Source organism: Anguilla anguilla, chromosome 5 (assembly GCF_013347855.1).
Source record: "Anguilla anguilla isolate fAngAng1 chromosome 5, fAngAng1.pri, whole genome shotgun sequence".
In the NCBI taxonomy this organism is placed as follows: Eukaryota; Metazoa; Chordata; class Actinopteri; order Anguilliformes; family Anguillidae; genus Anguilla; species Anguilla anguilla.
This window is the reverse complement of record NC_049205.1, coordinates 46,716,338-46,741,477: the sequence shown is the minus strand read 5'-3', so window position 1 is coordinate 46,741,477 and position 25,140 is coordinate 46,716,338. Positions and strand designations below refer to the sequence as shown.

The following is a 25,140-nucleotide window of genomic DNA, read 5'->3' as shown; positions in this document are numbered from 1 at the left end:
TGGAGGCTTGATTACTACACAAAACTAAATCGCCATGATGTGGGGTAATACAACTAGCCTAGCTAGTCAGCCAGCTACTGTAGGTAGCACAACCACAAAGGGATGGAGAATGTGGTAGAAATAGCATATTGGAGGGGGAGTGAGTCTGGGAGATATACGGTTGGTAAAAGGATTAAGAGCGGAACAATTGCCGAATAACTAGATATTACAAATCTTTACTGATAATGCAACAATGCTGTATAGCAAAGGAGTGTTTATTTCATTTGCCTCAAACTGTGGGAGGAGGTGCAATGAGATGAAAACATTTCTTGGTCATTATGTCAGGGCCTTCATGACATCATCACAGCTAGTAGGCTCTGTGGAGCTTTTAAAGCTAGTCAAAGCTACCATTAGCAAGCAGAGAAATTTAAAATACTCAAATAACTTAAGGAATTTACTAGCGAGAATAAAAAATATAGAATTTATTGCAGTAACGGGTATCAACAAACTGCTTGCGTGCATGAATGGTAGCTGGTAATACAGCCCTGTGTATGACGTTGAATTGTGCGACGGGTTGCTTCCCACATAGCTGTATGTTTTGTACAATTACACTGCATTTTTTAGATTGTACAAAAATGGGCAAAAAGCATTATGTTTTCATATACAAACAAACAGACAAATTCATTTGAGGTCAAAAACATATTCCCTGTTGCCAAAACCTGCTGAATGTATTATAGTCAAAATAGTGTGCATTTGATTGATTAAAGACTGGACAACAAAAATGAATGCATATAGTTTAGTTTATGACATTGCTCAATATTCAAAAGTCTTTGGATGCATTTCAATGCATATTTCAAAACATTTATCAGAAATTATCATTTAATTCAGCAATGTTCAGTCTCTAGTGCCAATCTAATTTGTATAGTCATTTTATTTTACCTGAGCCACTGCATATAGAACCTAACTAGCCAATTCGGAATGTGCGTGTGCATGTATGTATTTAATAAATACGTCACGTAATATTACACGTAGCCTACAACACATTCAACATAATTTACCCCCACCCGCTCTTGAGAGGGCTGCTTTACACGAAGTCCATGATTGGGATTTGCACGTCACTTTTGGACCAATAGGGCCACCGTTCCAGATGACTCTCCCATTTTTTTCCTCTATTCTGACCGTAAAACGGCGAGCCAAGTACAGAAATTGTATAGCCAGATCAAGAACCCAGCCAAGATATAGCCAGCAAGCAATTGGGTGTGTTTCTGCACAGCAGGCTCAGCATTCACAATGAGGACAATAACAACATCCTCCTGACATTTGCAGCATACACGAAGTGGGTCTGTCGAGGCTCAAGTAATAGCCATGGATACAAGCGACAGTAAGGTAAACAAGATTATCTAACTTAGTCTAACGAGGGACAGGGTTCTCTACGCTGGGTTAGCTTGCCTCACCTAGTTAGCTGACGTTAGGCCTCGATTGGAAATTATTTTGGCAATTACAGTGAACACAGCTTCTTTAAGACACTTAATGTTTCTATCGTGGTTTACAGTGGGTTAATGTAATCATAAGAGCTTTCTCAGGATTGTATATGTGCTTGTCTTTTAATCGTACAAAACAGAAATGTTAGCTTGCCAACTAGATTGCTAGCAATTCATGAGTTGTAGCTAAACCTGTCAGTGTCGTAGCTAGCTGGCTAATTTAGCGGACTAGCTCTACGAATTGTCTCAGGTCGGTAACGTTAGCTAACTAGCGGTAACAAATTATTTTTCACTCTTACAATTTGTAATCTAGCTAGCTAGCTACCTAAATGTTTCTTAATTAAAATGTAGACTTACGATAGCCAAACGCCTGAATTAGACACAACGTTAACGATTATTATGAACCAACGAGCTAGCTAAGCGAATAGAATTTTTCAGTCTTATAATTTATTATCTAGGTAAAGGCGTTTTAATTAAAATGTAACGTTGTCCAAACAGCTGAGTTGGCTAACATTAGTTATTGTTATGAGCTAATAATAACGAGCTAGCTCAGTGACGTTAGACTAGCTGACTGGTTAAGCCAAATATCACCGATCAGCTGTGCAATTTTTGATAGATATGTAGCCGTTTATCTTTGCTAACGTGAACTGTATTAATATTTTCGAAAAAATAAACTACACTAGGTTGCTAAATTAGCTTGACTAGTCAGCCATAACTAGCTAGGCTCTACTGCCGACGGTTACAGTGAAGTCGGTGTCATAACATCAATGAATTATTTGCTATGAAGTCTAGCTAGCTAGCTAGCCAAATAAAGCCAGGACTGGGTTTCCTATGTTATTTAACGCATGTCTCCGCGTATTTTTACATGTTGCTTTATTGCTGTTTTGTTGATTCGTTTTCCAAAATAGTAGTTCAGCAAGCTGCAATTTAAATCATGCCATAGTTAGCTCACAGCTGAGGTTAGTTTTGGACTATGAACGTTAGCTAGTTAGCTAGCTTAGTAACTAGGTATGCTGGAAAGCAAGGTAGGTACTCGTTGAACTGTCTAGATTGCTTGGTCTTTGAGGATTTGCTGTTTGTTTCCCCATAATTTGCCGTTATGCCCGCTAGCTTGCTAACAACAGCCAGTAGCGCTGTGGTTGTCACAACTTCAGCAATGGAAACGAATAAGAAAGTTGCAACATGTGATTAACGTTACTTGAAGCTGTTACTCCCGAGGCGACATTTATTTAGCTACCTGTCAGATTAATTAAGTTTAAATAGCTGTTACAATGACCTAAGTTGCCACGTTTACATTATGTTGAGGCACGTTTGCCTGTACATATTGATAGCTAAGCGTGGGTTTACTAACGTAAAATGTATACTTTAATTGCGGGAAGTGTATAATTAATTGTCAAAAATTCCGTGTGGTTTTCTATGAATAACGCACTGGTATTTTAACATTTGTGAGTAGACTGGCAAGACCAAATACTATTTTATGAGTTTCACTACCTAGCTAGAACCCTGCAATTCCATTTAGAAAAGATTGACAGTAACTAACAGTAACTGGTGGTAGCTCAAGACTAGCCCCAAGCTGTGCTTCACTGGCTAACTGGGGACTATGCAATTGAATACAATACATCTTTGGTTTTCAACAAGATGGTTTTTGAAGGTTATGTAGGGCAAGTTGTGAAATTGAACTTAAACATATTAAGCATTTTTATTTATTTATTTAAAAAAAAAAGAAAAAAAAAAGAGTAGTGTAATTCATGACACATTCATTTTCACCTGAAAGTCAAAGAAAAGTTACAGAATCTTTTCCAGTCTAATTCATTATTTTATATAATATTTTTTTACACTGTTTACATATGAAGTGAAACTTGCATCAAGAAAGATAGCCTACTAATATTCAAATGGACTCTTTCACAATACATAATGTGCCTGTGATTAGTAAAGCATTCAGTAAGGGTATTTCTATATCCAGGTGAGTAAAATGGACATCTAGGCATTTCAAACAATGGTTATTAGAATAAAAGGTACAATTAAAGAATTGAGCATCTGTACTAAAGGCCTACACCGGACCTGACTTACTGTGAACTGTGTCTGGCTCCAAGTAGTCGGTTTTTTATAGCCCCCACTCAAAACAGCATTAAACTTGTGTATGTTTAAAAGCCCAACACAAAATTAGATTAACTGATAATTATTTGAATAACAAAAAGAACTCAGTACAATTTTATTACCATTACAGAGTATTTGTATCAAAAAAAAAGTCAGAACATAATATTCATATTTGTACTGAAATGAATGCTCTTAATAAACGCCACAGTTAACAGGCTAACTCTCGCCTCTTAACTATTAATTTATAGCAGTACTAAACTAACACTTGGTGAACAATAGCTATGTTTATTGCTCTTGGGATTATGCCAGTGGTGTCCATTCCTTTGAGGTGTGCTGTGAGATACGTTAAAAAGCACTTGAATTACAAAATGTTTAAAGTGATTATTTACGAGTGCTTAACACTCAGGTCTTGTTTATGCACAATGATGATGCTATGTAGGCTATGTAGATTAGCCACATGCCCTTCCACTCAGAAAATGCAGCCGCATCCAGACAAGTCAAAAAAATTATATTGGTCCAATAAAAATACAAGCATGCCCCAACACATGGCTGGTTATTCATAAAGCTTTTCATATAGAGATGATTCATTCACTACTAATTAATAGAATTAATGAAATTGTATCAGTCAAAAGGTATGAGAACACTCTACCTGCTGACAGCCGCTAGCTTTGTTTAAATGACAAACTAGCATGTCTTACTTTACGTTTACTATACTGGCATTTAGCAGACACTTGTTCAGAGTGACTTAAAATGCAAACGCAAGTGCAACGATCAGGGATTGAAGTGCAGCCTGTAATTCCATAAAGTGGTTGGGTATATTCCCAAGAGGGACAGTAAATGCAAGGACCTGTTGAATATTAAAGCATGTTATACAAACATGAACACATCTACCCTAATGAGCATTAAACTGCATTAAACAAAATACAACAAAGAACCACACACTGAAAACATCAAAAACAAGTTCTGCCTAACCAGATATTTGTAATTATTTATACCAAAATTTGTTTTTGGAATATAAAGGCAACCATTTCAGAAGACCTTTCAATGTCTAATTGGAATTTTGCTTCTTTTGAATGTACTACTTGGTCTTTGGCTGTTTACTTTTCCCAACCACAAATATGTGGGTGGTTTAAAATTCCGTTTTCAATATTTGATGTTCATGGCTGATCCTAATCTCATTTGTTTCAATCATGGGTTCCACAAATTAGTGTCAATCCACCTCTACTTTCTTTCTGTGTCAGAAATACAGTGCTTTCAAATTTAGCCTACAGCATTCAAGTGCATTTACTTGGAGCTGCAGAGCTAAACTGAGGATTTTAAATATTGTTGATGTGTCAATTTGGTTATTGGCTTGAAACTTCCTGACACATTGGCATCAGTTGTGTGACCTACCATGCTGTGCTTTTCCCATATATGAAAAAGGTGATGCACTAACCATTATTTGGCTTCAGGTCCTCTGTTTTTGGATTTTGACTGTCCCGTTTTCAATAAGCATATAAAAATGACAATTCAGAGAGGTATATTTGCATGTTGGGAATTGTAGTTCAGTAGGGAATATAAATCAGCCGTCTCAATGGGAGGAAACATTTAGTATTTTCTAACTAATGTGAAAGCAAACACATTTTTTGAACCTTGTTTCACATCTCATTGGTATATCAGAAAGCATTAATGTAGCCTAGATACCGATGCCGTTCATGAGAGTCCTTGTACACTTCGTTGTTTTCCTTGCCAAAACATTTTGGTCAAAGATTTAAGCTTTGAGCTATGCTCTTTGTGAGTTTCCTGGTCTCTGACATGTACAGAAAGTGACTTGAGTGTCACAGATGTGAAGTCTAAGTCTCTAAGCTTTGTTTTTAAGTGTTCAGTCTTTTCCCTGTGGATTGACCTGACTGTTATTGACCCTGTGCCATAATGTGACCTAGGCTATCTGTCTTCATCACAGTGCTACTGAAGTTTTTGAGTCAGTCAAAGCGGTGAAAGTTTTGGGCAGACGTGTGAAGCCTTGCTGTTAGGGTGCTCACAGGTACTTGGGTTTATCTTTGGTGATTCATTAGCCGGTGGTTTGCTGTGGGTAAGAGCATCTGCTAAGTGATGTGATGCAATGTAATGTAGATACTTTACATTTCTGTGTTGGGATTGTGTACTACAGCAGTGCACTGTCTACTAATCTGTGCTTGTTTTAGGGTCTTCTGTATTACAAATGTTTCATGAATCCCTATCCATTTAATATGTTCTTTCACTATTTACCAGGTCATTTGTGAAAGTGGGGAGATCCACTCCAATGTAAGCACAATGTCCTGCAGAATATGAATGGAATTCCATCTTTAATTTCACCTGCAAACAAATTTTTTTTCTTTGTACTGTAAGCATCTTTTGTTGGCTCTGTGGCCTATTCATCTGACATGCTACAGGTGAAGCAAATCTCACTATGCCCATTCGACTGCTCTGACAAGGACCATAACATCTTGTAATGTTATAAAACGAATGGATGCTGTTGCAGTTGTCTGCTGTACAGAGATTCCACTGTTTGCTCAATAAGAAAAATGTTAAGCTGTAAGCGATCTGATTGAGCTGTAGCCTAATTTAATCTGAAGGCACAACAATGACCCTGACCTGCATGACATCTCCCTAATTTAAAGCGCACGACTCCCATATGCTCTTTGTTTTTCTTCATCTGTCTCTGTAGCAGAAAAACCAAGCATATGTGTAATATTTCGCAAGTGTCAGAGACCACCCTTTTTTATTTAATATCAGATCTTTCAGTATTTAGTGTGTCAACCCTTTGCCTTTATTACAGCTTCCATTCTTTTAAGGGTACTTTCTTAGAGTTTTTTAAAATGAGATCTGCAGGGATATTTTTCCATGCTTCTTGTTAAACACCTCCAAAATTTAGTCTTAGCAGTTGGTTGCATTTTCTGCTTCTCTTGATCCAGGTAATCCCAAGCACATTCACTGATGTTGAGGTCTGGACTCTGGGGTGGCCAGTCCATTGCTCTGAGAACACCAGCAGCTTGATCTTTTTAGCAGTGTACTTGTGGTCATCTTGCTGTGGAATGAATTTGCTCCTAATCAAATGTTGTCCTGTGGGTATTCCATGATTTGTTATAATTTATCAGCATTCATAATTCCTTCAGTCAAAACCAAATCGCCAACTCCAGATGTTGCAAAACGGCCCCAAACTGATCTGCACTATATATAAGCAAGCACAGGAAGAAGACTAGGGCCTTCAGTCTTTCCTTATTAGCATCAGCGCTACTTTATCCACTGCACATCTGGGGCTGACCTCAGCGCTCAGACATACAATTGCTCTTTTTCACTGAAACACTGCCATTTACCTCAACAATGGAAGCTCAAACAATTGAAAGCTTAAAGCCAACTGAATGCATAAGACTAGCTTAAGGCAATAATTCTAAACCGTTCTTTGGACAAGGTGAATCAGGCCACTTATTTACACCAAATACTGAAAGGTTTTGAACAATTTACTGTTGTAAATAATTATTGTTACATTCACTTCAAGTTTTTGAAGGGGTCTTAAATTATTTGAACTGAGACAGGGGACAGGGAATATGGCATATAGGCATAATAGACATTCTTGAGATTATTTTCTTCTGTATGTTCTGACGTACCAACAGATTATTGTCGGTCTTTATCATTCAAAATCATGCAAATATTGTTTTTGTACATTTTATCATCCCCTGTTATTGTCTCCTAGTTTGTAATTCTCTATAGTATTTTTAGGCCTGTCTCATGTAACATAAGTATACTTCAAAATGTCACTGGCTAGCTACTGATTGTATTCATTTTACATATCTTGTTCAAAGAGGGAACATAACTGTTTTGTACTTAAAAGAATATTTCACTTGTACTGGTATAAGCACTGGTATAACGCAAGTAAATTAGAGAAATAAACCCACAAATAGAAAGCGAGTGTTGGCATTTACATTGTTCGTGCACATAACCCCACTATCCCCTTTTAGTACTTATAACGTTCAGTACCTGTGGCTAAGAGGCTGTTTCAGAGATGGTATGTATGTATTTGTATGTTCTTTTTTAATTAGTTTTTTTAGGATGTGATGTGACAAGTTACTCCATAGCTAGCAACGTTAGCTACATATCACATCACATCCTAAGTGGACAAAGCTAGCTACCTAGCTAATGTTGTTATGGTGACTTAGCTGCTTTTAACTAGTGTCATTAGCTATGATAGACCTAGCTGCTTTTAGTTAAACACAGCATTTTGCACTGGAGCACAGAAAACATCAGATCTGGGTTCTTGTCTTTGTTTTTCTTGCAGGCCACCACACAATGACTTTTTTCCATTTTTAGTCTTGATAATCCACCGACTTTTCTATTATTAACTCCATGGAGTGCAGCAGGTTGTGTGACTCTCGTTGTGTGACGTGTTATGCTCTGTTGCTATTTTACTTTTTACCGAAATGATAATTAATTTACTTTTTATGGTAGCCTAAATCTGCTGAAAATAAAGGCGGTTTTGGGTATAACACATTTTGGGATAAGAACCGGTTCCGATAAGCAGAGTCGGAATGGTAACCGGAATTGGTAAAATCTAAATTATACCCAACCCTAAGTGTGTCACAATGTTTTTGCATAATTCTTCCATTTTTGTGTTAAACCATCATAAGGAGCAAAGTTACAGGTTTCTTAATGGACAAAAATAATTTAAAATAATATTCGGAGAGGTTTTGGTTAGGTTTTTGGGCTACTAGATATCTTAGACCCCTGTACTGATGAAATTATAATAATTCACACTTAAAGATTATGCAAAAGCGAGTTTCATAGTCAAAACAGTTGATTTGTACTGAAATATATGAGTACGGTATGATTTACAGCACTACGTAATTTATTTTGGATAGATTTGGGGACATTAGAGGACATCAGGGTACACAGTTTACATTTTGCTTCGTAGATCTTTAGTAGCTCTGTATCTCACCTTCAGATTTTGCACACTTGTGATCAAGGAGTGTGTGATCCAGGACATATATAGTTTTCCTGTTTTATGTGTGATCTCTTTATTACATTTCAAACTGAAGGAGAACATAGAAGATACTTGCATTTGCGGTATTTTATTTCTACCTATATACATTGCCCAGAGGGGCTCATAGTTCATGGACTTGTGGATTCGCAGTGCGTGAGAGCGTGTCGTTTCTTGAGGACCCAACCAGCTTGTCATGTAACCCGGTGACACTGGATTATTTGTTTAGGTTTCTCCACAGGAGTGGTTTTTCTCTACGCAATTTACATTTAAGAATTGTCACTTTACAGTACAGCTTTATTAAAAAAACTAAAACATTTGTAGGGTGATAAGGAGTGGAGTCTCTGTCAGGGATTCTAATAGACAGTGAGTCATGCAGTGAATTCTGTCAGGTGCATTAAATTTTTGATTAAATTTTTGGTTTATGGGTCAAACATTTTGAGATTGAGTTGTACAAGTAGGCTGTGCTGCAAGGTTGGTGTGCAGGGTTAATCATCGAGATCTCCATTTCAGATTTTACCGAATGCATTAAGGATTTGAATGTCGCTTTTCTACACAAAGTCCTACCCACAGACAGTAGCTTGTGGAGACAATGGGTGTCTGTTTGATAGCAGATCTGCGGATACACAAATTATGCCTTCAATTACTGCCCCTAACCCTCTGCTTTTTCAGTTTCTTTAGTGGAGACATGATCACAGTGAAGAATAATAGCAAAATACTTTTTGTACATTTGGCCTTATACACAGTTCTTGTTTGAATGACACCAGCAGAACAAATTGTGAATTTATGTATTATTTTCCAATAACTAATAATTTAAATAACTAGTAAACTAGTTTTTGTATTATTGTAAGCCTATGATATTGATGTGTTTGATATTGATGATGTATTTAGTGTTTTTCAAGGTTCCCATGGAGATTTAAGAAACATCAGTTGTAGGTCAGGCTCGATGTTGTTGGCTCAGTGATCATTTGTTTTGTCAGGGATGTAATGCGTTTACTTAAAATCTTATCATTGTCTTAACACATGGTGACCTGGGCTCACAGAACAATTGGGTAGGAATGAGCTTTTGAGAATTAGTAATGATTTAGTATTGGTAGGTTTTCAGCAAGTGTAAGGTGTTGTTGACATTGCAGTTTATGTTTGTTTGACTGTGGTGTGTTCCACTGCCTGGTGCTGCCTCTGTTCCCTGGTCTCTTATGCAGGTAGCCTATATACACACACAAAATCCATTAGGCCTATTTGAGAAAACATAAATAAGATTTTGAAAATTAACACGAGGGAAAGGTCTTCATGGTTTTTTGAAGCCAACCGAACATTTTTTTAAAGTTTGCTGTGTCTAACAAAGAACTTTCCCTGGGGTTTATTTATTCAGGACAACCCTGGCAATGTTTCCATTTGTAAAGGCTTGGGCACGTCACTTCAGACGTCAGACTGAGACAGCCTCTCCCAAGCAAAAGGAAACAAAACCGTATTCGGAAATACTCTTAACATGCACACTTGAGACAAACAAAGCATTAGGAAATTCACAATGTGGCATTGTATAAAAAATGTGTCTAATCTTTGAAGGTTTCTTGGAAGTGTGCTTTTTTTACTTAATAAAATTTTAATACTGAAATTTCTGCTTGTGTTTTCAATGGATTCATCTACAATATCAGATTCATCAGTAGTAGCTGTCCTTGCAGAGCCCCTTCATGAGAATATTAACAATGTAGAAGGAGAGTTGTCCAGGGACTGGTTCCAGGGACTCTCACAGTGTACTTGTGGAGAGCAGACTTTGTACCTGGTCATGAATTGTGTAAATGATTACTGGCATCCAGCAGACGCACCAGGTAGCTCAGCGACTTTGCTGGTTGATTGATAGGCTTGTTGTTTTCAGGAATTTACTGTATGGTTCTGGGCAGTCAGGTTAGACATTTGGATCAAGGGAAATCACACATTGTGAGGTCTGGCTGAATAAAAATAGATTTGATTCTCTGGCGTGCTTCATCTTGAATTTACAGACTGTTTATTTTGTAATTTTCGTTCAAATGGAACCAGTATTGTGTGGACAGGAGAAAGTCATCCATCAAGGTTATGGTTTACCATCTGCTGTGTGGCTTAATTTCTTTTTTCTTGAAAGGATATCAAGAATTTATTTGTCATTAGAAAAGGTTGAGAGTCAAAGACTTGAGCAATACTTCTGTAATTTTTACTGTTACACACATACCTGTGGACCAACGGGGGCAAATGATCTCCCTATGTGGAGCCTGTACATCCTTAGTTATAATCCCAGTGTTGCAGTACTCTCAGTACACGCTTGGAAATCCTTACGTACCCATTATGTATGTGTGTCCAAACAAGCTGGCTGCAAAGCTGAGCTGTGTGTGTGTGTGTGTGTGTGTGTGTGTGTGTGTGTGTGTGTGTATGCGTGAGCGTGTATGTTTGTGTGCATTATTGCTGGTTTATTGGTATGAATCAGTCAGTACCTGTATTCTGGGAATAGTCCACCAGCAGCTCAAAGTGATGGTGTGATGGGAACAAGGAAGTGGAATGTTTTCCTTGACAGAAATCTCACAGCAGGAATTATATGAATGAAACGGTGCTGTGTAGGATGTGGATAAAGGTGGCAACCTGATGGCTGACTATACCGAGAAGGTCACGTGCATCAGTGCTGACTCACACAGGACAACAGTGTTTCAAAACAGTGTTTCATCTCCGCTTGAATTGAACCTTGTCTTAGGTCCGTGTTCCTCACACCTTTTATTTAGTATTCTACCCCTGTCCAGAAACAAAAGGTGCATAACCTTGCAAGCAACTGTTAATTTAAAACTGACAAGACTGCCTAATTAACAAGTAAAGATTTGACATCCGTACCGTGACTCTGTATTAATAATTTCAATTTCAGCACCAAATTCATGCGTGTCATTTTTGAAGTATTGAATGAATGTAGCTGGCTGTGTGTTAATTGTAAGTTCTCCTGTAGAGACGGTCACATGTTGTTCTGTAGCTTTCTGCCTGTTTAATGCCTCACAACCACCCCTTTTGACTGTCAGGCCATTTCTAAGTAGATTGGAACCATAAATGTCAGTCATGTAAGAATTTTTGGATAAAATTGTCAGAATACTGACCCACCACTTTAAAACCCATTACAAGCATATGACCCATTTGTTGTATTATTTTTTACAGTAACGGCTTTTGTTTCATTTTTTTTTTTTAACAAAATGGACAATTTCTTCAATGCGGGATTAAAATTTCAGGTGTGCCTGGTGGATGACTATATTAGATATGTAAATGGGTTAAAACAGTTGTCTGGATTATAATGCCCTATGTAGCTTACAGTAAGTGTCTATATTGTGTTGTGCTCCGAAAGGATGGTCAGTGAGTTCAGAGTCCATACTGACTGAACCCATCCTGCTAATGTCTCTGTTGTTTCCTCACATTGTCCTAGGATGTGAAGCTCTCGGCTGAGGTTGAGCCCTTCATCCCTCAGAAGAAAGGCCCGGAAGCTGCCCTGGTTGCCATGAGCCTGTCTGGCGAGGGTGGTGGGGGCAGCAGTAGCGGTGGGGTGGAGCCCACGGCCATCCCCAGCTATCTCATCACCTGCTACCCCTTCGTCCAGGAGAACCAGCCCAACCGGTGGGTCCTACTTCTGAGCCCACTTTCATGGGCAATGTGCATCCCAGCTAACACTAAACGTCCTCACAACGATGCTGCCTTGTAGTGGCAATGTTATAACACTGACAAGACATTCCAGTAGCATTGTGAGAACATTTTGTGTTAGCTGGTATGGTCTTCTCACAGAAGGCCAGGGAAAGAAGGGAAAGCTGTGGAACTTGCACTGACACTATGCACTTTCATATTTGGCTGAATATTCTCAAGTGAATTCTGGGATTTGTGTAAATATTCTAGCATATCACTGTACAACGTGAGCATAATGTTGCAGTTATATCCAGTTGTAGTTCTTTTTTTGTTGTTTCGGAAATGAAAATCCGATAGCTTGAACGATTTAGTGGATATATTCCCCAGATGAAAAAATATGGTAGAAAAAGTAATTGGACAGGACTGGTGTTAAGAGAAGGCTAGAATGGATGGCTTTCATGACTTTCTGTTTTAAATGAGCTGCTATATCCTGAATACTTCCTGCAAACTTTTCTCCCTTTTCATTTTGTATACAAGGAAATGCCCACTGTATCTACTGTCGAAAGAGAAAGCATGCCTGGGAAAATTACCCAGAATTGTTCCTGTCCTCAGTGACATGTTCTCAGCCCCAGACTACATGTACAGTTGACTCTTCATATTTTTTGTTTAATTCTTACTTGTTGTCTCAGCACGTCCCCTTATTCAAATGGACTTACAATGCTGAAATATAACACAATTTAATTGTATGATAAGATTGGAGCTTGGTCTACTGTTTGAGTGGATGTCTGTTTCTGAACCTGTTTAGAGTTTCAGTAAGGGTTGAACAGCAGCTCTGAGGCAATCACCAGGGTCAGTGCATTCTTCAGAGGGGAAACAGATTGCTGATTAACAGTGAATCGTTTGTTTCAGAGTATTTTCATGTGTATCTTCAATTCTCTGTAATTCTTGTTATATTGCTGAATTTTTGTTAATTCTGCTGTTCACTGGAGTACCAACTGGGCTTTGAATCCACAACCCTCTGGTGGTCAGAGTGGTGCTTCCCATGGTTGAACACATTTAGCCAGATAGTTCTGGCATGCCTGCAACTGTCAGTTTATTCTGTATTTCTCCCATCAGGCAACTCCCCCTGTATAATGGAGATATGAGATGGCAACAGCCCAACCCCAGCCCTGGAGGCCCCTACCTGGCCTATCCAATCCTGTCGTCCCCCCAGCCTCCCGTGTCCAGCGACTACGCCTACTACCAGATCATGCCAGCCCCCTGTGCCCCCATGATGGGCTTCTACCAGCCCTTCCCCTCTCCTTACGGCGCACCTGTGCCGGCGGGTGTGGTCAACGCCGTATCGGCTGACTGCAGCGATCGGGCGCTGGCTCCGGGCCAGGCCTTTGGCGTGTCTAACCAGAGGGGAAGGGGTATTGTCCGCACCGCCGTGCTACCAAAAGTAAGAGTTGAACTGCTAAGCTAACTCCTCTCCTGTAAGCTCACCTGCCTATTTAAAAAATGCTGTGTTTTCTATAACTACTCTTTGTTGTGAATTGTAATTTCACTCCTGATTTGTTGGTTTTGCTAACACAGCAACTCTCGCAACCAATGAGAAGCAAGAGACCCCCAATGAGGAGTGTGGCTGTGCAGAAGGAGGTCAGCGCCTCCGGGCCTGACGGCAGGGCAAAGACGGTCCTTCTGGTTGACGCAGCCCAGCAGACCGGTAACTGCCATTTCACACAGCTAATGTTTCATCCCAAAGCCAAAGGAAAACCGTGTTTCTCCATTTCATTCCTTCTTTAAGGAGTTCACTGTTAGTCATTGAAGTGAGGACACATAAAGGACACTGGAGAATTATTCAAAATCCATTTAGATTTTAGTTCCATTGTGTGATTTATGTTTTCTGTACTATACCTGTATACTTTTCTTGGATAATCTTGAGTCAATTGACTACATTTCATGAAAGGCATTACATTAGTACTTGATTGAGGTTTCCCTGCCTGTGCTCAGTGTTCCAGAGAACTCTGTGCTTTCTGCTCAGTTATCTGTCTGCAGGCGCCTCTGTGACACAGCTGATGAATGTCTGCTTGCATTGGCACCCCCGTCCATCCGTGTAACTGAAGCGGGTTTTCAGGAGCTCTGTGTATTTGCATGCAGTCGGGCGGGTGTCACTCAAAACAGTATGACTCCAGTAACAATTGTGAAAATAAAATCATTTTGCATTTTCAATACTTCCCACTTTCACACCCCCCCCCCCCACCATTTGTAATATGTGTAATATGCATATACATGTAAATTTAGGTAATGTACTATTTCTTATAATACAGTCAATTCAAAGGTCTTTTTTTGCCGCATGGTCTGTTTATGGGTGGCATGTGGCACCGAACCAGAACGTCCTGATCCATTATTTCACTACTTCGCAGTAGATTCACCTAGTCTTGACCTGTCCTGCTTTTGGCTCAGAAAACAAGCCGCGGGGACCTGTAGCAGGCGGAGCACAGGGGCAGTTTAAATGCTGCCAAATCCCTCGGGCCTGTTACCTGCGTCAGGCTTGCGTGAACGCAGCGTGCGGTTCTGCTCTTAGCGGACCGCGGGACACCTCAGTGACGTCCCTGCGTCCCCCTCTCTCTCCCTACCCCACCCCTCAGATTTCCCGGGGGAGATCTCGGGCAGGTCCCTGTCGGAGAGGGCCAGCCCGCTGCTGTGGAAGAACAAGGCGCGGAGGAGGCGGGCGTCGCAGCCCGCGGGCGAGTCGTCCAGCGAGCACGGCGCCAGCGAGGCGGACATCGACAGCGACAGCGGCTACTGCAGCCCCAAGCACAACCAGGCGGCCGGAGCGGCCCCGCGGACCAATGAGCACGCGGCCCCCGCGGTACGCCCGGCCCAGCTCTCTCCGTGCCCACTGTAACCACCCTAATGCCCTCCGCATGCTGTTATACCTTAATGTGGCTGTGAATGCCACAGTCAGCAAATCCTTTCATTGTGTCAGCGGCCATTTTACCTCTTTAGGACTCGCCAATGGCGGTTCCTAGCACCATGTCCCTCAGGAACGGCGTTTCCTGAAACTTTATGCTTTTCAAAAGCTTCTTCTTAAAACTGGAGAGGCAGAGCATATTGTGCCCGTTACAATTGCATCTAGGTGACCTGAATTTTTGTTTGGAAATCTAAATGCTTCCCATTGTTTGGTATTGAATAGTAACAGTGTCTCTTTCTGTTTCTGTTTTCTGAAGGGAGTTGAAGCTGGAGTGATGACGGGTAGGCCTTGATTCCTGTGTGAATGTTACATTTCACCGGCTTTGTGGTTTTGTTCCCTAAACTGCGTGTTCGTTTATTTTGGCACAGCTGTGAGCTGGGTAAACGTGGCGTCCCAGGCCACTCAGAAGCCCTGGGTGGACAGAACCTCAGTGTACTACAGAGGAGGGAAAGCACCCGACCAAAGAAATGGCCCTCAGGTACAGTCCTTTCAGCAGGTGTCACTGTCTGAACAGAGTGCTTTTGCACTTCAGTCATGCTTAAAGAACTGTGAGAACTGTGTTAATGGAGTATAACAGAATTCAAGTAATTGTTGCAGTATCAAACATTTCATGTTGCGTTCACGCAGTGAAAAACACGCTCTGTTGAAAAAGCTTTGATCACAGAGCACATGTTGATGTACTGCATCTCTGAGCATTCCTTGGTTTCCCTCAGATGGACTTCCAGGCGGGGTACCATGGGCGTGGCTGCGGCAGCTCGTCGGAAAGAGGGTGCGGCCTCCCGAAGAGGCTGCAGGAGGGAACTGTGCAGGCGGCCCCCCCGCTGCCGGGGGCCGAGCTCAACACGGAGCCTCTCTATTTTGAGGTGAGCTCCCTCTTCCTGCTGGTGTGCTCTGCTGTAAGCCATACAGTGTTGAGTGGTTCCCACTGGACTCTGATGGTCGTGCTTTGCCATATTGATTTGACTCTCTATTTAACGTGCTAAGATGGGTACATGGGTTGTGTGTGATGCTACCTCTCTGTTAGGATGAAGATGAGTTTCCTGAGCTGGTTTCTGGGGGAGCCGCTCCCCGGAGTAAGCCGGAACAGGCGCAGCCCAAGATCCCTAAAAACCTGGTGAGATGAATGATTTGGATCTGTATTAGCGGCACTAGCCCGTGTCGTTTGACTTTGATAGCGCACGTCTGTGCAGCTGTAGCTGGACGCATCAGCCTCTCTCTAGAGCTGTGAACACTGGCTGTGGTTCTGTTCCCGTCCCACAGCTGGAGAACCTGCCGGAAAACTCCCCCATCAGCATCGTGCAGACGCCCATCCCCATCACCACGTCCGTCCCCAAGAGGGCCAAGAGCCAGAGGAAGAAGGCGCTGGCAGCCGCCCTGGCCACGGCACAGGAGTACTCCGAGATCAGCATGGAGCAGAAGAAACTTCAGGTGTGTACGCGTGTGTGTGTGTGTGTCTGTGTCTGTCTGTGTGTGTGTCTTTGTGTGTCTGTGTGTGTGTTTGTCTCCGAGTGTGAGTGTGTGCGAGTGTGCGTGCGTGTGCGCATGTGCATGCATGTGTGTGTGCATGCATGTGTCTGTGGGTATGTTTGTGTGTGTGCATGCATGTGTGTGTGTGCGTGCAGCGTGCGTGTGTGTGTGCGTGTGAGTAACCGGAGAAGCTGCAGGGCAGGTCAGCTGTGTTTCATTAGCTTGGCGTCAGTCAGTCACAGGGGTGTGATGTAATCCATGGCGCTTCGTGCAAAACAAATGAGGCCTCTGAATTTTTGCCATTTCCTCATGTTGCACGCACACCATATTTGTGTATTTGTAATTGAATCGCTTGTATGTGTATATAGATGCATGTGTATGGGCTTGTATTTGCATGTCTGAATTTGCCTGAGCGTGTTTGATTGTGTGTCATGCGAGTGAGTGTGTGTTTGCGTGCGTGCGTGAATGTGCGTGTTTGCTGCTGCGGCGCTAACAGAAGCCGCTCTCGGTTCTGCCTGCAGGAGGCGCTGACTAAAGCAGCAGGGAAGAAGAGTAAGACCCCGGTGCAGCTGGACCTGGGGGACATGCTGGCGGCCCTGGAGAAGCAACAGCAGGCCATGAAGGCTCGACAGCTCACCAACACCAAGCCCCTCTCCTACACAGGTACCCTGACCCCAGCCAGGCTCACTGAGCCTGCTCAGTGGAGTCTGCTCTGGCACCTTTTTAACTTTCACCTCCCATTCCTCGTTCCTCCGCTTCATCCATCCATCTCAAAATGAAGTAGACAGAAATCCATATAATTTTCATAAGCATCAGTTCTTAGCATTGTGTGGGTAGACTGCACTTTATACCATCAAGATTGGTGATTAGTGTCCAGATGAGTCTAGGGTTAATGGTTCCATGCAGCACAGGCTTTTTTGAGCAAACAGCATTTTAACAGTCCCTGCTAACTAATAATTAGCTGTAGGAAAGAGATTTCCTTTACAAAGGTACGACAGTTCTTCCTACCATATAATATATACAGTACATGAAGCAGATAGAGCTTAAGCCTACGAATGGTCTAACAAAACTAAAGGTCAGCCTGTGGGTTTGGTCAGTCTGTGGGTTACCGCCTGATGGTTTTTCTGTGCGTTCTCCCGCCAGTCGGCACGACCACCCCGTTCCACAGCAAGGACTCGAGCAGCAAGGCGCCCGGGCTGAAGGGCCAGCCCTACGCTGGGCCCCACAACATCCTGGACTCCAGCGCTCCCCGCATGAAGAGGGGCAAGGAGAGGGAGGTCCCCAAAGTGAAGAGGCCCACTGCGCTGAAAAAGGTGATCGGCCGGGGCCAGCGTGGACCCCACGCCCCGATCAGTGGAGAGAAGCTGTCTGTGGGGTAGAGGCTAGAGAGCCGCGCTCTGCGCCCGCAGCCTTGGGTTCAGATCCACTGCGGGGAACCAGGCCAGAGAGCTGTTTTAGCACAGCGCTGTAGCTCAACTGTACAAGCAGATGTATGAATGGATACAATGGTAAATTATTAGTCACTCCTAATGAGCAAAGGGCAGTATGGCAGAGGCTGGAAGCAGATGGTGAATAAAATTACACTCCTGTAGCTTTTATTGTAATTCCAAAGCTGGAATACCTCCAGTCAAGCATTATTGAGAAGTGGTCAATGAGTTGAATGGGATCTGAGTGAGTCTTGTCCATCTCTGTCCTCAGATCATTCTGAAAGAGAGAGAGGTGAAGAAGGGAAAGTTCTCTCTGGACCAGGGCGTGGCTGGACCGGAGGACCAGGCCGGCGAGGAGCTCCACTTCACGGATGAGCTGCCCCGAGAGGGCGTGTCCCAAGAGGGTGAGCAGCCAATGCCTTTTTCCCGCATTTGCATTTACCTCGTTGTGCGGACGGCACCGCTACTTAACCTGTCCGTACGACTGTCCGCTCAGCCGCTGAACACAGGTTTAATCTTTCTCCTGTCGTTCCGCAGACAACAGTCTGAGCATGCCCAGTGACGCCTCGCTGTCGCCGGCCAGTCAGAACTCCCCGTACAGCATCACGCCCGTGTCCCAGGGCTCGCCCGCCAGCTCGGGCATCGGGAGCCCCATGGCCACCTCCGCCATCACCAAGATCCACAGCCGGAGGTTCCGAGAGTGAGTCCGCCGGCGCTGCCCCTACGGCCGGGGCCGCCTCCTCTTACCCATGCTCTCTAGCGATCGGATTTATCTGTGCGTCGTAAAGCACAGCAAGCATTCTCTACTGAAAATACATTTCAGGGTACCTGACATACTTTCAAACTCCAGTTGTATAAATTTCAGTGAATAATAATAATACACTTTATGTATGCAGCACTCTTCAAAACACAGTTACTAAGTGCTTCACAACACAGGTGAAAGAAAACATATTTACAATAAATAATTGAAAAAAATGTTTAAATTAAAAACTGAAATATTAAAATGTACTTTTACTACTGTTACTGGGTATGTTTTTGGTAGTTAATTGAAGAACCGGCACAGTGGGCCAGTTAAAATGCGTTTTTGCATGTACATCATCCTCAGTTGTTTCATCTTACGGTTGGGACTTTTCCTGATCGCAGTTCAGCAGGCGTTCTTTGTTTTTGAAGCTAGTGTAGAGTGAAATTAACTCTCTCCACGGCCAACCGAACTGGCTCACGACGGATAGCGGTTTTGGGAGAGGAGGAGAAAATGGATTTCTCTCAAATTCCTTGCCCACCCGGGTAACAAAAAATATATCCAAGAACTAAGGCGCCTTCTGTGAACGTTAATAGGCTCTTTTTTAGGAAGGTCTATACAATAACGGATTGTACAGTGTATGGTACAAGCGCACTGCACATTGCTCTGTTCTCCGTACAATGTATGCCACCCTTTACAGATGGGCCTTTGTTGTCCGAAAAGTCAGCCGCAGTAAGCACATTGTCCCGGCCTACCCGCATCTTACAGATCCTGCATTTTAACAGCTTCTGCCCTCCCACTGCTTCTATACCCACACCACTCCCCACACTCGCTCTGTTTGTTGTGCTGGATGAGGTTAGCCATGCTGTTTGTGCTCTTTTGAAGATTAGTGGGCATTCAACGGCACTTCTTAATACCACGGCTTTGTGCGTGCCTGTGTGTCTCTCTCTTTGTGTGCGGGCGTGTGCGGTTTGTGTATGTGCACATGCGGGCGTGCTCACACGCGTGTGTGTTTTGCATATTTGTGCATGCGCGCGTGTGTGTTTCACGTATTCGTGCGTGCATGCGTGTGGTTTGTGTATTCATGCCTGTGCATGTGCGTATCCTAGGTACTGTAACCAGGTGCTGAATAAGGAGATTGACGAGAGCGTGACGCTGCTGCTGCAGGAGCTGGTGCGCTTTCAGGAGCGCATTTACCAGAAGGACCCCTCCAAGGCCAAGTCCAAGCGCAGGCTGGTCATGGGCCTGCGTGAGGTCACCAAGCACATGAAGCTCCTCAAGATCAAGTGTGTCATCATATCTCCCAACTGTGAGAAGATCCAGTCCAAAGGTGAGGGGTCCCCATGCCTGACACAGCTCAGTGGGGCTAATGCAGTAGAACTGGATTCTGCAGTCTCCCTCATTGCTGAACCACACTTTGCTACATGCACAATGAATACCATTTACATTTACAGCATTAAACCATTAACATTACACTTAAATATAGACCCCGGCTCTTTGAACTTTACTGCCAACCAGAGCTTCTCATTAGTGAATAGAAATAGAATGAATAGATAATAGATAAGGGAATAGATAAAGGGAAAAAAGCCACTTCTTCCATGCATAGCTCTCATAACAGGTTAATGCCTCAATGATATAGGAATACTTGTTCCTAAATAAGTATTCAATGACAATGTCATGATGGAAAAAAATGAATAAAAATGATGACCCTTGAAAACCCAAGAGCAAACCTTACATTCCACGGAACCTATTAGCTGTGTAATTGCCACCTTGTTTAATTTATGCCTTGGTGCATATAACAAAACATATTTGCATTATTATTAGAAATAGAAATATTAGAATGCATGTTCATTAAACTGGGCATATCTGTGATTTTACAACCTGCCAGTAGAGGGCAGCAGATACTGGTTAGTTTCCATTGGTCTTGGATAAAAGCAACTATAAATGAATGTAAAAATTAGGTAAGCACACCATTATTACACAGTTTGGTAATGCGGTGAAACTGTTGCTATCTCTTGGTCAGGTGGTCTGGACGAAGCCCTGTACAACGTTATCGCTATGGCCCGAGAGCAGGAGATCCCCTTTGTTTTTGCGCTAGGCCGGAAAGCTTTGGGCCGCTGTGTCAACAAACTGGTCCCCGTCAGCGTCGTGGGCATCTTCAACTTCTCTGGAGCTGAGGTAGGGAGGACGTGCCAACTGGAAGTGCATTTACTTCCACATCCATACAATAAAAATAAGCACTGGACCAAAGAATGTACAAGCAAAATGAGGTTAAATGAAGTCTCCATGCTGCTTGTGCATTACTGTGATGTGTGTTGAATTTCCACACGCACCTGAATGATTGTGAAGGAACTTGTGGGTCAAAGTCCAGCCGCACGCCCCTGCCCAGCGAGTGTGCTGCCTGCGTCTGATTGGAGCTCTCTGTCTGTCTCAGGGGCTGTTCAATAGGCTTGTGTCTCTGACTGAGGAGGCCAGGAAGGCCTACAAGGACATGGTGTCTGCCCTGGAGCACGAGCAGGCCGAGGAGGCCCTGAAGAACGTGAAGAAGGTCACGCACCACATGGGCCACTCGCGGAACCCCTCGGCCGCCAGCGCCATCTCCTTCTGCAGCGTCATCTCCGAGCCCATCTCCGAGGTCAACGAGAAGGAGTACGGTAAGATCCCAATGCTCGGCCTCACTGCCTTCTCATTACATTACATTTATTTGGCAGATGCTTTTATCCAAAGGAAATACCGTAGTGCATACTGAAGGTCATTGGATCAACTACAAAACACAGGTCCGATAAGTTACAATACTTTTTTTGTAACAGTTGTTTATAGCCATGAACATATTAAGTCCAGTTCACACAGTCAACATTACTCTGACCACACCTATGCTAAGTCATACTAGGAGGCATGACAAGCTACAACATCAAAATAATGACACAAGGTACAATGTGAGTGCTAGTTGTGGTGGTTGCTTGTAACATTTGTGGCACTGGAGGTTCTCTATAGCTCCATACCAGTATCTGACCACAGTAAACGCTCTGCTTATCACATATTTAACCAGGCAGCAAACTGCAGAGAATCATTCAGCTTCTTCTGTTCTTCCCCCCTTTCAGAAACCAACTGGAGGAACATGGTGGAGATGCCAGATGGCCTGGAGGCAGCGGAGAGTGACGGGGGGCCGTGCAGCAGGGCAGCGGCCAAAGAGAGCATGGCGGGGCCCCAAAAGGAAGACGATGGTCCGCCTGGCCCTGTGCAGACGGCCCCCATTCTGACCCTGACCCCCGCCCCGACCTCCACGGCCCTCCAGCACGGGAAAGCCGGGGCCCCGCCCGAGAAGGAGGAGGGCAAGACAGACGACCGGCTGGAGTGGGCGTCCCAGCAGAGCACGGAGACGGGCTCCCTGGACGGGAGCTGCCGAGACCTCCTCAACTCCTCCATCACCAGCACCACCAGCACGCTGGTGCCAGGCATGCTGGAGGAGGGCGAGGAGGATGAGGAAGACGAAGACGAGGAGGAGGACTACACCCCGGGGCCCATCTCGGTGGACGTGCCCCTCAGCAGCCGGATCGACTCCTGGGTCTCGGAGACGCTGGAGAACCTCCAGCTGGGCAAGAGTCAGGACAGCACGGAGGAAGAGGAGGAGGAAGAGGCTGGCGGACACAGCGACGAGGAAGGGTTGGAATCTGCCGAGCTGGCTGATCCCGGGCTGGAACGCAGCGACCAACCATTGGAGCCCAAGAGCATCCCTTGTTGACGGGCGAACCCTCCCAGCCCCTACCGACCAACCAGCGGCTCACCCTCCTGAGGAGGTGTCTAACTCTGCTGTGACAGGAGCTGTGTTATCTCAGGAATCCTGCAGACACCAACCAACAGACTAACCAACCAACCTACCAACCAACCAGCTCACCAACCAACCCACCAATTCTCTTCATTCTTTTGTTTGTAAAAGTCATTTTTATAACGCCATTGTCACGGGAAAACTGTTCTGTTCGACCCCTTTTGCACCCCCACAGAAACCTTTCCTAAATGCTTTTGAATGACAGCTGTGGGAATGAGTAATTTTTCAAAGTTCTAAATTGCTCAAATGAGTGAGAGGTCGTGCCCACTTAATTCGCCGAGTGTCTCAATACGCCACTCTCATCCCAACATTCCATTCTGTCAACCCTCTGGCTGCACAATTCTGCCCACCGCTTCGCATATCTGCCAGGAACAATGGGGTTTGGCAGGAGGGAAACTTTCAAAAGGAGATTCCCCCCCCTTTCATTGGTTTAGAAATGAGCTCCGCCCTCCCCCCTTACCTCCAGTCTGTAGCTGATAAAAGCTGTGCCCTTTAATCACGATACTGTTGAGCGATCATAACTCTACTTACAAAGTAATTTATTTATATGGGTCTTCCAGGAGGTAACACCCTACTTTTTCCCTTGGAGGAAAATGTATTGATGAAATGAAAATTAATCTAGGAATTTGGAAACTTGGCAACCAGAAGTGAGAAAGATAATAATTCTTAAAACGCCAAAATTGATTGTTCCCTATAGATTTTAAAAAAAAAACGTAGGTCTTAACTTTCTGGGTGACCCTAATTCATTAAGTACTGTTTTTTTTTTTTTTTCTTTCTTTCGGATATTGATTCAAATTCAGGGCATAGACTAAATCAGTGTTTGAGCTGTATATTTCATTGATCTCTGGAAATATATAGTAAACCTAAGTTGTAAGTAATTAGAAGCCAGCCACATCTTAAGAAAAATATTCTCTTTTTGGTGTTTCTCAAATCTGTTTTTCTTTTGTTTCAGAGCAGCATTTTATTTTATTCAACTGAAAATAAATTTAAAATGATATTGCAGGACTCGAGCAAGCAGGGCCTGTAGAACAAATCTGGATGTACATACTATGTGTAGGTTACTCTGATAACCTGTACTCTGTAATATTTGCCCTGCTATTCTTAAACAGATTAGGTTGTCTGTTTTTAAGTTGTTGCTACTTGCTTCTTTTTACAATTTTGAGTTTTGTTTTGTTTATTAATATTTTTTTTATCTGGTGCGCATACTTGACTTTGTGCCAGGAATAGACTATTTAAACTTTAAGTTGTGTAGCTTCTCTTCAGTTCACGTTTACTGCTCCTGTAATTCCTGTAATGAGAAATCGTTTGTCCCTGCTTTCGGGGGATATTGTCAGAAAGACAATGAAGCATCTCGGCTTTCAGCTTGTGCTTTTCAGGTTGCAGTCATTTCATTTCAGGTTGTCTGGAGACGAGAGTGCCAGAGCGCGCTGAGGGCTTGCGTTAGCGTACGGTAACGGGAGCGTTGTCTGGAAAGGTCTATAGAACGGACCAGATGGAACGGCATACAAGTCATCAGGCACTTTGACTCTGCTGCAGCTCTGTAAACACCCTGCTTACCAGGAACTGACACACCATCTGTACTGGGACCTACTTCCTATTTCAATACTTATTTTGGTTCCGTAAAAAAAAATGCTTTAATTAATTTAATTTATTGTATCCTTTTTTTTTCTTCTTATGATGTTGTAACTGTTTGTATTCTAGCAAGTTTGATTGATAACCTTTAACAGGTGGTGACAAATGAAGCTGGGGCCTCATAGGGTCTCCAACCAGGCTCTTATTGGCTGAGAGCTGTGAGCATGAAGACATGGCCCTGCCTCCCAGCCAGGGGGAAGTCTGCGTGCAACCAATATCATTAAAAGCGAAGAAAATGTAAACGACAAAAAAAAAAAAAAATTAAGAATTTGTATGTTTTATTAACTTGTCTTACATGTTGAAGTGTATTATGAAACTAATCACAATGTGTTTTCACCCCTGATGCTTTAATATACAAGTTTTACAAATGAAACGAACATGCGTGTTGAGCTGTGTAACGCGAATCACAATTTACATGCGCTTCGGAAGAAAAAATAACAGGATTGTGTGCAGACATTTTCCTGAGCTTAACACGCATGGGAATGTGTGTGGTTGCCACGGGAGCAGTTGAATGTTAAGACGTAAACGTGTTGGTGCTAAATGAAGGTCTCCTTTGTTGGATCAATGGTACTGTGTCTTTTCAGGATTTATGTCATCTATTACTCCATTTTGTTTATACCATGTGTATCGAGTAATAACAGCAAATGCGTCCTTTGCACTATGTAAATACTAGTGAACTTCCTATTGTAACTAATGTGAAAGAAATGGTTGTATGCGATACCCTTTTCAACGTATTGCTTGTGTTTATATTACTATTTATGGCTGGTTCTTTAAAACTGTACAGCACTGGCAACTTGTAGATGCTTCCCGTAAAATAACTGTTATCCAATTTGGCTATCTCGATTGATTATTAATATTAATATTATTAAAATATGTTGTTTAAGTTAACATGTTAGTGTTTGTGTGACTCCTCCTGCAATGGTTC

General features: G+C 42.9%; 1 protein-coding gene across 1 annotated transcript; it reads left to right on the top strand.

Annotated features, from left to right (window-relative positions):
* The first annotated feature begins 1,049 nt into the window (after positions 1 to 1,049).
* secisbp2l (SECIS binding protein 2-like) lies at positions 1,050 to 25,103 on the top strand. The gene is made up of 18 exons (XM_035419066.1): positions 1,050 to 1,365; positions 11,978 to 12,165; positions 13,285 to 13,609; positions 13,744 to 13,873; positions 14,799 to 15,022; positions 15,381 to 15,405; positions 15,493 to 15,602; positions 15,838 to 15,987; positions 16,149 to 16,238; positions 16,385 to 16,552; positions 17,113 to 17,254; positions 17,735 to 17,904; positions 18,290 to 18,422; positions 18,556 to 18,718; positions 19,867 to 20,087; positions 20,781 to 20,935; positions 21,192 to 21,411; positions 21,859 to 25,103. The coding sequence occupies exons 1-18, from the start codon at positions 1,345 to 1,347 to the stop codon at positions 22,497 to 22,499; spliced, it is 3,276 nt and encodes a 1,091-aa protein (XP_035274957.1). The 5' UTR covers positions 1,050 to 1,344; the 3' UTR covers positions 22,500 to 25,103.
* Positions 25,104 to 25,140: the final 37 nt, after the last annotated feature.

Bases quoted from the DNA above. Each gene is read 5' to 3' on its own strand.
- secisbp2l (XM_035419066.1), top strand. From the start codon at position 1,345: ATGGATACAAGCGACAGTAAG. The intron at 15,988-16,148 runs GTGAGCTCCCTC...CCTCTCTGTTAG, and splicing joins CGGAGCCTCTCTATTTTGAG to GATGAAGATGAGTTTCCTGA. The intron at 16,553-17,112 runs GTGTGTACGCGT...TTCTGCCTGCAG, and splicing joins TGGAGCAGAAGAAACTTCAG to GAGGCGCTGACTAAAGCAGC.